The following is a 13,245-nucleotide window of genomic DNA, read 5'->3' as shown; positions in this document are numbered from 1 at the left end:
CGCGTCTGACCTACACAGTTTAAATAGTAAGAACAGGGAGACCTTGGTAAATCACTAAGTTGATGGTAAGTCTAAATGCTTGTAATAATACTTTCGCAGTATCGCGAAATTTATCGGTGCGTTCTCGAGGAACGCAAAGCACACAACTTCCGTCAGCTACTTGAATATTTTCGTTCCCAGGAAAACAAAGCAAGAATTGACAGAGTTACCACTTCGACGTCGAGTCGATATTCGAGCAAATTATTCGAATTATCCGATACTAAAAGGATTACCAAAATGAACGATGAAATTGTCTAAAATAATTGTCTTTGGCTCAAAGAATTGTCTTTGGCTCAACCGAAAAAAACGGGAATAAAACTAATATCCATATATATGTACAGTGTACAAATCATACTACGTATTGGGTATGTCTCGCACTATAATTCGACGATTCTATATTTGTTCAGAGAAAACAACAAACTCGAATTATGGGAAACCAATAGCACTAATATGCATTCTTTACTAACGTACTCGCAATTATAAATTTAAGTACAGTCGGGCATCCTACTCACGCCAATCTTAATCCTAGGAACAGAGCCATTGATAGAACATGCCAGGGTTCAAACTACCAGTAGCAGAATATTATTTGAAAAGTTTGTCTTAAATATTACTAAATTTTAGATAAAGTACCACTTGAAAAAGAAGAAAAGGAATAGCATATATACTTAAACTTTTAATACCGTAATCAAATGACAATAATTGCTATGCTATAGGCCTAACCAGTGATGGGATTCAGCCGGTTTGCACCGGTTCCATAGAACCGTCTAACGGAGTTTTATGAGATCAGCGAACCGGTTAGCATTACTGAAAAAAAACATGACTTTTTGTGACAGAACCGGCTGGAAAATATGACTTTTGTGATGGAACCTGCTGATAAAAGATTTGAATTCCACCACTGGTTATAACCATAAGTCATTCAAACTTTGCACCTTGCAAAAATATTCGTTGTTATTTGTAAAATTCGCACCAACATGGTGTTTACCGCAAACATCTCTTGAAGCATGATGTCGCCAGACCAAGGGATCGACCCTATGTAACCCGAGTAATTACTCAATTCTTTCTCCGATTTGATTACAGTTAATTAATTATGTGATATCGCTAATCAGTTTGGGCGGGAATGAGGAGAAGCGCGTCGCTTTTTCCAACCAGTCACTGCGGTGCGTGTTGGACGGTTCATCTGTTTCGTAGGCTATTCAACATAGTCGTTGATTCTTTCGACGCAACATTGGGGTAAGCAGATGTTTTTTGATAATTAAAATTGATATAATAAGGTTCTGCTATAATTCTGCTATTCTTGGTATTATGTATTATAAATGGAAAAAAATTATAAAACTTGAGGGGTTCAGGCTAATCAAGATTTTAGCGGTCGATGATCGCGGAGTTAACCAACATATTAATCAAAAAAGTTGAATTGTGGACCTTCCGAGATAAAATGAGACGAATATTTTAAAATATTTAGGTATGCATACAAAGTTGAACGAACAAATCGAGCGAGTCTTGGTTACCCGAATAAGTGAGACTCTTTTTTTCATTTTGCTCAATATTTATTGTTTTCATGCACACGTTTTTCTAACATTTCAGTGGGTTGCATTCGTGACGTGAGTCAATATCAGTCAAGTCAAGTTTATTTTTTCCAACCAGTAAAAAAAAAAAAAAACATGCAAAAATATAAAGAAAAAATGATATTTAAGTTACTGGGGAAGGGAAGCCGCGGAGAACCAAAACTGGTTATAGAGCTGCGACACCCAAGGTTCTAATACCTAGTTTCTAATACCTAATTTTTTAATACCTAGTCTATAGGTTCCATTCATCTATACGTGCAATTGCGACCAACAATGTGTTAAAAAGTATTTTGGTATTATTCCTGGTACTAGGCTATTATGAATATAACGTTGCAACACTCATTTAATAGCATTCCATTTAAACGTAAAGGTGTTTATGTTTTATTGTACGCAATTGAAGACATATACGCTAAACATTTTATTTAAAACTTATTACATATTTTGATAATTAAACATTTTGTGAATACATTTTTTATCTAGTATTCATATTTAGATTCACTACATGGTTGACAACTGTGTGGATCAATGCTGCGCAAAGAAATACCGATCATAGACTGGAGAAAACACATTTGCAAACATGCGAAGATAGTCGCCTCACAGGGGTATTACACGTTAATGTTAAATAATTCGTAATCTACAGCTTATCTTGCCACTGAAGTAGCCTAGCATATGATCTGGTCTGAGCCTACAGATAACCCGATTGTAGAATTGATATATAATTGGTATGTAAAATTTTTTGTAAAAGTAAAGTGAATTAAAAAAAAAATTGAAATAGATTTGAAATAAATCCAATCTAATAAGTTTATGTTCACCACCAATCAATATAAATAGGTATATTTTCATATTCTATCGGATGTGTTTTATTATTTAAAGCAGAATAAACCATGTTCAAAAAAGATTCAATATTTGATTGTACATGGACTCATCGATGCTTCAAACCGTCGTGAAAAATAGGGTATGATATGTTGCCCAGACTCCAAAACTTAGAAAATAGGGAAGGGTGAGGAATATGTTTAAATGAAGTGCTAAATATTTGCGTGTCCCGTATTTGGTGATCTTAGATCGTACTTTTGAAAATGAATAAGATTCGTTCTTGAAAATTTCTTTCCCTGTACAACGTAAGCTATTACGTGCTAGAGTGTATATCAACGATTCGACGAGCAGTTCGGCAAAAACTAAATTATTTACATCACTAAAATTTGAGATAGAAATATCATATTTCAATTAGTTACATTAATTCTAAGATATACCATGGTTTTGCATTTGTGCCACTTCAGATGACTTGATCGAAAGGTGAACTGATCTATGACGTAAAGGTTTGTCTCTCTGGTAATTTGTTGACTATGTTTTGTTTGGCATTGGAGTTGACTTTTCGAAAGTTACTAGACTTTACTGAAGTAAATTGCCCTTACCGTGCTACTTAAATGCATCTAATGATTTAATATCATTTGCTTTTCCATTTATTCATTCCTATTTTAATTAAAAACTGCTGGGATGTCAAATCTTATCGCTTCATGAACTCAAGATCGATCCAGTTTTTTTTTTGATCATATAAATACACTAACCGATACCGATATGAATTGGTAAATATTTGCGGCCAATTGGTCAGTTGAGTCAAATGAAAAAGTAGACGTTATCAAATTTCACTTTAAAATTTCGAGTTTTAAATTTCACAGGGCTTTAGTGTCTTGAAGAGTAATGGACCTGAAGTAGATCCGCCAATTTAATCACAATTTGAATAATAATAATAATCATCGAAGTGACTCGTGCAAAGCAATCCGAATGGATTTACCTGATAATGCTGAAACAGATAAAACAAACTAACCTACCATATCTTACACTCCAGTTATATTGCAGGTAAGGTCGACTAATGACTTCACTGCATGTAATGGATGGATGACGAGCCTGCGACAATGTCAGTGCAGGAAAGACGTTGTGGGCGCAGTTCTGGTACCTTTGAAATATTTGATGATTCAATTATGCCCTTTGCAACAACATGTTGTTTAGCGTAATGTTTTTCAATTTGACGCATCATACAAATTCTGATTTTGACAACCGGTGTTGCAAAGTCAACACATAATCGATTTGTGCTAAGTTCAGTTAGCTATTTATCCAAGTTCATTGTATATCATAAAAATGGGTAATATTAATATTATTTATTTTACTGATTCATGCTTAACATAACTGAGCCTATCGGCAAGTTCATTTGGAGTTTATGTGTGTTTCAAATCATGTGTCGGACGTGCATTTACCATGTGAAACCATGCGCTGCTTTTTTGGTATTTTTATTCATTTATTTAGCTGTGTTGTTTTATCCGTTTATTTTGTTTTTTTCTGTGCCTTGTGCCTTTTTTCTGGTGTCCAGTGTTGGTAGTCAGCCAGAGTGGGAAAAGTCGGTAAGAAAAGAAGGAAAGACAAAGACCTATGTATTGTACAGTAACATCGTAGCAGACTTGAGGGCAAAGCGCCAATATTCTTGAGACGACTCCAATTATGGCAACTATTAAAATACCCGTTTAATGTGAAGAAGTAACCCGAAACTTTGACCTGCGCTTTATCTGATTACTTAGAGAAATCCAATTAAAATGTATTTGCGTATGTTATGCATACATAAAATTGAGTGGGGAATTTAATTTTAAATCAACTACAAATTCCTTTGGTGCTCCGTGATATGCGATAAACGACTCCAACAACAATTTGAGAACCGACTTTAATAAAGCTCTAAGTTTTAAAGTATCCCGAAAGCGAAGATAACACGTCATGAAATCCCCATTGTATAAAATTTTCTCATTCCTACAGGGCTTCAGACTTATTAAAAATTGTCAGTTGGAGAGAAAGAACTCTTCTCGATATCAGTGTAGGTTATCATCCCATTTGTCTCCTAATGGTAAGAAATGTACATTGTTAAGCTACCGGGATACCTGCGCAACACTACCTAAATAAAACACAAATGTGCGGCGTCCTCTCTCCTTTATAGTTAATTAACATAATATCATACAAATTCCCACACATAAATATGTTGTACCTTGATACTTTGTAGGCACCAAGTTTGGCTGTAATTTATATATATAAATTCTGAACTATAAGAAATTAAGCATGTCTTCTTAGTCAGTCGTCCATAAGATAATATCCAATAGGGACTGTACAAGCACACTTATCGAACGAACTGCTTGACGGTTTCATTGCTCATTGGAAAATGTTTCTTTACACAGTAAAGAAGATTTCGGACTGGAATAAGTCCATATTGTAGGTAACTTCCACTATTTTGCCTACATTTTTGTTCAAACAATGAAACACGCTCGACAGCGTAGAAGGGCAATATTTAATATAGTGTCAACCTGATCAATACACCAGACAGGTATTAGGCCTTATTACAAAGCATAACAATGGATTAACTAAGAAGTTCCCAACACTGAAATTAAACGTAGACTAGGTCAAAACAAAACACGAAAATAGGATACAAATGTCAAACTTTTTATTAAGTTTCATGTAAAACTGGCCGACTTGTTGACAATGCCCTATCTGACAGGCAGTGCCCCAAATTGCTCAATTCGCAGCCAACGTCCCTACAGTTATCGCAAACGCCCACATGGGGACGACGATATAGTGTCAACCTGATCAATACACCAGACAGGTATTAGGCCTTATTACAAAGCATAACAATGGATTAACTAAGAAGTTCCCAACACTGAAATTAAACGTAGACTAGGTCAAAACAAAACACGAAAATAGGATACAAATGTCAAACTTTTTATTAAGTTTCATGTAAAACTGGCCGACTTGTTGACAATGCCCTATCTGACAGGCAGTGCCCCAAATTGCTCAATTCGCAGCCAGCGTCCCTACAGTTATCGCAAACGCCCACATGGGGACGATTTGGCCAGCTTTGAAAACCTCTGTTTTAGAAGATTTAAACCTGCGAGTTCACGGTGTGCTATTAGCGAGCAAGCATTGTTCCTAGCACTTAGAGGCGTTCACCAACAACCGGGATTAAGAGATTGGTATGAATTAATCTCCCGAGTGCACGTCCAATAATGTGGGGTTATTGCTCGTGTTATTGCCGGAGCCCGTTTTCAGAGTCCCTGATTTTACATGAGCTAATTTTTAACTCAATTAATTTGAATTTCAGGCTGTAGTTTCATGTCTGTGGTCAGTGCAAATAAAATATTGTCACATCAATACTGCAAGGTAAAAGCTTTGTTGTCAGCTGGAGCCTGCTGCAGTTGCTGTTTTCTCAGCCTGACGACGTGTACAGAACTAGATTTCTGAAACTTTCCTCCGATTGATGAACAGGTACCATATCAAGAAAATCTCAATATTTAATTCACCACACGAATCGCATTTTGTCACGTATCAGCGGCAAATGCAAGCAATCACAGTAAGAAAAAATAACAAATTTATCATTGATCTGTTTTTTTTTTATCATATATGAAAAATAAAGTAAATGTGGACAGAATCATATACATACGTTTCGAAATATATTTTTATTTATTTCTACGCGATGTTATTTTTTGTTAAGCGTCTTGTTTTCCCCAACTTTCATTATTATGCACGGACGAACCTTTGCCATTGTTATTTTACTAAAAACTCGGACTGAAAGCACCCAACTAAAAATGGTCCTCGGAGTTTTTATCAGTTCGGTCTGATTTCGTCTGATTTTCAACACATTGCAAAAATTTTCATAAGCATAACAGAAATATTGTTTTAATTACGCTTTGCGCATTTTTTATCAAAGTAATAAAATTACTATAAATTGACAAAAAATGGAATTACTAACTAGCCGCACTCGGAGTTTAAATTTTCGAAACGTAACTTTCTCTTAAAACAAGTTGAACGTTCGAGACCAACCACGGGGCACGCTTTTGCTTCAATGCCCTCAGGATCGACAAAATCCATATCTTTATTTTTATGCTGCCGCTCATGTCCTTCATTTAAATGTGACGTCATAAGATAACTGGTGACCACGGTCCCATACGTATAGCTTCTGCATTCTGTGGTCATAATCGAGACTTGAAACTGATCCAAACCTATTTCAGATAAGATATGGAAATCGGTTAATATATTATAGTTGCACTGGGCGTCTTGACACTCTCATCCCGGTACCGTTATTACGATCTATTGTAATAATGACAAAACTATTCTTTCTTACTTGATTTCGAACGGAATTTTCGGCCAAAAAAAAGTAGATGTTGTTGTATCAAATGCATAGTTTAGCATTGTTTGTGGTGAATCATATCGGTGCAAAGTATATAACACGCCATTTACAATAAATGCATTTGCAGCTGATCGTTTCCTATAATTGGTCATCCACATTTTTTCAACCTAAAATAACAAAGAAATACAAAATGGCAAATTCAAATGAAAAAGCAGGGGTCGGGCTATAGATTTCAGATAAAGAAAGTCTTTTCACGGCGTCGTAGTTTAATACTGTATATTGAAATGTCGCCACCAGAGGTTACATTTGAGATATGTTCACTGAAGGTAAACCACAGATTACAGATGACAGGAAATTTGGGGATGTATCAAGTTTCTTCTTAAAATTAAACGTCATTACTTTTCCAATTTTACATATATTTCTAACACAATGTATATATAATGAATATAAGTTACGATAGTTTATAATATCCCAAGTTAACGGAAAAGGAAATCAGACGATGATATTGCCTCTTGTTGTCCAGTTATCGGTTCCGGTGGATAAGAGAATAGTTTTTTAAAATAAAGATAAAATGCGTAACATTATCTAGCATTCAACGAGCTTACATCCAGAGTTTCTTCGTTTAATTTTGCTATTGTGATGTTCCAATTGCTTTCAGGGGTTGCATAAATAACCCACAATCCCGATTCATCCGCTGCAAAATCAATATCAGTGCTCCCTGCCCATTGGTAAGGTGCCATATTTCCATACCCTGCCTTCGGTAAATTTTTACACAAAATGATCTCTCTTGTTTGAAATTTATATTTGCACATCGTTGAAGAATTGTATCTGGAATGAAAGAATTCTGAATTTGTTAGCAGATTTTTTGACACCAATATACCATGTTCCTCACTATAAATCCCTTCCTTGGTTCGTTAACAATATTCAATTCAACAGCAGACAACAATAATTTTCGTACTGCAGTGTGTTGTTGTCATTAGATTTTACAGTTCGCACACTTGGGCTAGCATAAGCAATACACTGCACATTTGATTTTCTATTGGTCACGAAGTGGCTGTATAGATCGTTTTGCTAAATCTTTGTTGTTGTTTGTCTTGTTGTTGTTGCGGCGACTTTTTGAGTAACAAATCGCTTTTCTCAATAAAGAATGAGCCGATTCAAGCGTGACCACTACGTCACGACTGTCCTTGGTCTTAATTTTGCGAACTCAATAATCAGCCACACTTCAGTGTGAGTCTGCATGAGTTACCAGCGCTGCGGTTATTCGTTGGACCTTAGGGACATGTATTTGAGCATTGATCTTTAGATAGTAGATTTAATTTGTGCCGTATTTTACTTCAGATGTATTCTAGTGTACATTTGAATTTGGTTGAATGAAATCTAATACCAAGCTATTCAGTTTTGTGATTCATCATAAAAAGTAAAATTGCTCATTGTTAACTGGTGTGATATTGCTTTCAGCAGAATTTCAAACGAATGATAAATCAACTGAAAGTCTTTGTATAAAGTAGTTCATAATAAGATGTAAACAACAGGACGAGATGGCAATTATAGGTCTACGTTCACGGTGCAGGCATGATATGTCTTGTCTCACGGCTGTTTTAATTATCAGAATGAAACAATTCGTTTCCTGAAAATTTCAATGACGTTGTTTACATTTGCGCCAAGTAACAGGTTTATGTCATCGATAATTGCTAGATTGAATACGACGTTTCTGAAAAATTTCACACCAGGCACGCCCTCAATTAACCGCTGTTAGTTCAGATACATCACACAAAATCTCGTGGTTAAAACACATCAACAATTGCGTGAGATAAACTGCTGTAGATGCAAACATGAGAAAAAGGCTCAAATATATGGACACGAGAGTCAAATGACTAACAAAAGTACCGACAGTCTATTTGATTTACAAAGTGAAATATAGTCATTGAAATGCTCCAAATAAAATTACAAACAAGACTAACGTCGTATCAATTTACATCGTTACCGGTACGAACTTAGCCGAGCGTCGGGTTTGCTGAAAATGTGCCATCCTAGTCTGGTAGAACGTCACATGCGCTAAAATTTGATAGGTGAAATGTCGAGCCTTATTGAATTCAGAGAAATTTTGAAAAGGTTCAATAAAATGAATGGTAAAAATTAAATTAATGGCTTTCTAGCGATTCCTTCCGTACTTGGGTACTACAAATGTAAGTTCGATTAGTCCATTTGTTGCAGAAAAAATGGATTTTTTCACAAGGAATAATTTCGCAAAGCGATCCATGCGCACATTTCGTGTCTAATTATAGGATTCTCGATTTAAATATCAGTGATTGGTCAGATAAACCGTTCAACGATTCAAATATGAATCAAATAATAATACCTTTCCACTCTCACCTGTTGAAGTATAAATGGCCTCTGTAAACAGTATGACCCGTACCGCCCCATTGAACTGGAATTTCATAGTCTGATAGTATTGTATTGTTTGTGAAATCGTCCAGGCTTTTAAAAGACAAGATATGTGTGTTGCGGTAGTAATGATCCATCACGTAAATAGTCTCATTTGAAGAAGTTGGGTCCTGCGTAAAGTAATAATATAACGGTGCCGTCTTAGATTGCGATCTGATCGTCACAAAAACGGTCTTTTTTTAGGGTGGTATACTGGTATTGCCCTACACCAGTGCTTCCTAACCAGTGGGTCGCGAAGTATTTACGAATTTTGGATAGAGTTTTTGATTTGATCGGTAAATTGTGGCTTTATCATTACGAAACAATTAGAAGTATGCGCTGTGTTTCGGTAATAATTTCCGTACGCCCCCACATGTTGGAAAATGTAGGTAGACCACTGGATTGATTAGTAATTTGTTGAATTCGTGTATACAGTAGCAAAAACGCCGGTTTATGGAATTGATAATCTTATGTCCAATGAGTTACATTTTAAATACTGGCTAAGAAGTAAATATATTTTAAATTTAACAGCCTAACTTTGTTTGTTTCGTGTAATGTAAGCCACAGAATGAATAATTTCTTAGAAAAAAAGGGGGGGAGTGATAGAAGAAAAAAAGGAATGCTCGAAAAGTTAACGCTAATTTTGTACAAGATTGTAGGAAATGATCATTGTGGTGTAATCTGAGATACCAATACCCTGTGTCGGAATAGTCATTGTAGTATATATCACAATGTTGCCTGAAGCAACCGTTTTTTGATGTTTGAAAATTTCATAGTAGAGATCCGGAAGATGATATGATACCTCCAAAATGTTGGTAGTTGAAGTCCTTCGTTTCCCTAACATCAAACCGCATTCGAATGCGGTTAAAATCGTTTGTTCGTAGATTTTTTCCGAAATAGACATAGCCTCTCTATGACTTATCTTAATTTTGAGGTCCTCCGGAACGGATGGTAATTTAACAATGAAAAATTCTTTGCCACAAATGTATCGCTTAGTGAAAGTAAACACGTCTCAATTTTTATTAATCTATATACACTTACTTCCTACATTCGAATTGTTCGTAAAACTGAGCTACAATTAATTAGTAAATTGGGAATAAGGTGTTGCGCACGCAAAAACCTTTTCTTACTTAACACATCAAAAACTGTTGATTGTATCATAAAAGAATTTTAAATATTTAATCCCGTGTAGAAAGAGATTTTGATTTTTTTAGAGCGATCACGAAAGACGTAATTTTAAACGAAAATGGTGGGCAAATCCTCCAAATAGAAGACGGATGGTCACCCTACCTTGTGGGTCACACAAAAAAATGGCAATAAATGTGAGTCGCTGAAGAATGTTGGGAAGAACTGACTAATATCAGTTAGACTTCATTGCATGTGAGAGAGACTTATTTATTGGCAATGTCGATTTCCTGCGTGTATAAAACCGGAATAGGAATGGGGTTGCATTTTTTGTTTTATGTAAACGGAATTCAATTTATTCAAACACGGTGTAGAATAAGCATTTCACATTTTCAGTGTATTTACAAAAAAATGATAGGAAAAAACTGGAAAATAGTTTTGAGCCAGTGACGAGGTCTTACACAAACGAAATTTATTTACCATCATCCAAGCACCAAATGCTGACATCGATTTCTTATGAAGAACAGGGGATGAAACTGAAGCGATATATTGATTTGATGGGATTTCTCTTAATTCTGCTAATTTTATTTGTCGAATCGGTGGAGGCTTTGTAAACACTGTTGCTACTGGAGTTACGCTGGAAGTTTCATATTGAGATACTGCCTAGAGATAAAAAATTAGGAAATTATACACTCAAGTGTATTTGTATGGAATATTCAGAAATTATCCTCAGATACACATGTTACCGTAAATACACAGCTTTAAACATGTCTACTATTAAAATATACTCACTCAAAAATTTTAATGATTCTTGAATAATGATGAATAATTTTACTTTCAAATGCAATAGACGGTGAAAGTACTAAAAAATCGAAGCAATGAAGGATAGAGTATTTTGATGTAAAACCTTCGTCCTGATTTATCAACCACGATAAGTCGATGGATAATTTATGGTTTTTGTTTTAACATAAACATACAAAATGCATCTTAAATAAATCGAAATCACCACCGCGAAAGCAGTATATTTCTGAAAACTTCACTTTCGAGTGGAATTAAAAATACACAATGAAATTGCTTAAAGGGCACGAAAATAAAAATAAAAGCCGGAGGATATGGTATGTTTTATTTTTTCTGTGAAACAATCGATTAAAATCAATATTAAAATATAACATAGAAATTAACAACAACATTAATCACAAATTTTCACATATAATATACCTCGAGTATTTTCCGTTGGGACATGATTTCATCGTCCAAGTTTCGTTTCGATAGTCGAGATATTTTGTTTATAACATCAAGTGCTGACCCTCTGGCATCGAGTCGACTTTTCAACACAAAGACAAGTGTGATGCAGTACATGGATAACATGAAAATAGCCATTGTCATTCGCAAACTTCGAAACTGATATCGGATAAATAAAAACAAAAGATGAGAAATATGAATGGGTTCATTTTTAGGTGACATTTTGACAACAAATTTGCGCCTACCCTCTACGCTACAGTTTCGCATGACATTCTTATTACTTTCAACTTCACAATATTCAATACTTAATTTTCTGTAATAATTGAAGATTATGTTGAATAGTAGCATGAAATAAATTTTATTGCACATTCCCAGATGTCCTACTTTTTTATAAGCAATTTGGGTTACATTCACTACATCGTATTTACAAAACTTTTATTTGAGAATTCGGAAGGCAGTTAAACATACTATATGGCTTGAACAATATATTTTGGGGATTTTAATAAAATCATTTTCTGAATAACGACATATCTGATTAGCCAACCTTTCTATTGTAAGTGTTTCAATGCGATAAAGTGGACAGATGACAAATGATTGGCTACTACAATGTGGGCAACCCACACACCTTTTTATGAAAGCTTATCATACTTTACCTTGTTAGACAGGTATGCTCTAATAAATTCGGAAGATGGGATCTCGAAAACGAAGTCGTCATAGTGTGATATCTTCTTCTTCTTTACCAATAAGTTTAGTACGGTAGTCTTCTTTGATTTCTTGTCCGGTGCAAAGGTCATTTTATATTTACACTACATATACTTTTAAAAATGAATAGATGTTAGGTACGCGCGGAAAGTATTCGAATTGGGGAAAATAGATCAAAAAATCTTCATCACATTCCAGCGTACCAATATCTTTATTTCCAAAAAACTATATTGCTTTTATCTTTATATCCTATCGACCTTAAAATATTCTCTTCTACTAAAATAGGGACAACATGTTTCCATTTATATATAAATTTTAGATGTCACAGATTGTCAACAAAATTTCTGTACCTAAATAATTCCAATCCTCATGCTCTGTGGATGTATCTTTCAATTCACAGTTTCTTAAATTGTAACAAACGGGGGAGAAAATATTGATTAAGTTAAAATAATCTATTTATTATAGTTTCTATATATATCAGCATGTTAATTATAATCTTAAACACAACACGTTAAAGTGGCGAGAAAAACGTAATTTCTACGCTGTATTAGCGTGACTAAGACTAGTGTTGTACCTTCGGTACTTCGAGGATACGTCGTCTTGTGTTGCCAGTATATATATTGTGGTTGTGATAAAAACCAACCTAATATATAAATAAACGAATTTGCCATCGGCGTTATATATTTTAAATAAATCAATCACATGGAACATCGACATAAACCGTTATCGAAACATTTAGGTTCATTCGAGTGCACTGGTGAAAATTTGAACTGCAATCTTTAATAAACAAGTGTGTTTTTACTTTTTGCTCACTTTTAATATCCACAAGATATAAAAGTTTTTCGTATTTTTTTGTTACGTATTTCGTATTAGGATTTCATGAGGCAGAATTATAATAAGTTCTTAAATTTAAAAAGTCTATTACGCTCATATATGTCACATAGTCTGTCAAGTATTTTTGCTGTAATTTCGGTTGCTATGGCAGAAAGATAA

The 13,245-nt window shown here is 34.7% G+C and overlaps 2 protein-coding genes across 10 annotated transcripts; one reads left to right on the top strand and one right to left on the bottom strand.

Annotated features, from left to right (window-relative positions):
• Positions 1–1,170: 1,170 nt before the first annotated feature.
• LOC120344615 (uncharacterized) lies at positions 1,171–5,758 on the top strand. 9 transcript variants are annotated; one of them, XR_013475484.1, is made up of 5 exons: positions 1,171–1,269; positions 1,499–1,552; positions 2,095–2,203; positions 2,879–2,917; positions 3,459–5,758. XR_013475484.1 is itself a non-coding variant. In XM_078113034.1 (5 exons), exons 2-4 carry the CDS (start codon positions 1,698–1,700, stop codon positions 2,885–2,887), a joined length of 210 nt encoding a protein of 69 aa, XP_077969160.1. In that variant the 5' UTR covers positions 1,196–1,269; positions 1,621–1,697; the 3' UTR covers positions 2,888–2,917; positions 3,459–5,758. The 9 variants fall into 9 exon arrangements, 5 of the variants coding, with proteins under 5 accessions (XP_077969160.1, XP_077969159.1, XP_077969156.1 ...); XR_013475485.1 differs by having other exon boundaries at positions 2,846–2,917; XM_078113034.1 differs by lacking the exon at positions 1,499–1,552 and adding an exon at positions 1,621–1,789 and having other exon boundaries at positions 1,196–1,269.
• Positions 5,759–5,902: 144 nt separating this feature from the next.
• Positions 5,903–12,371, bottom strand: LOC120344897 (noelin-2-like). Its single transcript, XM_078113029.1, has 7 exons — positions 12,204–12,371; positions 11,527–11,709; positions 10,789–10,971; positions 9,133–9,314; positions 7,362–7,584; positions 6,751–6,923; positions 5,903–6,628 (listed from the first exon to the last, which is right to left on the bottom strand). Exons 1-7 carry the CDS (start codon positions 12,342–12,344, stop codon positions 6,529–6,531), a joined length of 1,185 nt encoding a protein of 394 aa, XP_077969155.1. The 5' UTR covers positions 12,345–12,371; the 3' UTR covers positions 5,903–6,528.
• Positions 12,372–13,245: the final 874 nt, after the last annotated feature.

Source organism: Styela clava, chromosome 5 (genome assembly GCF_964204865.1).
Source record: "Styela clava chromosome 5, kaStyClav1.hap1.2, whole genome shotgun sequence".
NCBI classification, from domain to species: domain Eukaryota; kingdom Metazoa; phylum Chordata; class Ascidiacea; order Stolidobranchia; family Styelidae; genus Styela; species Styela clava.
Note: the sequence above shows the minus strand (reverse complement) of the source record. Positions and strands in the feature narration are given on the sequence as shown.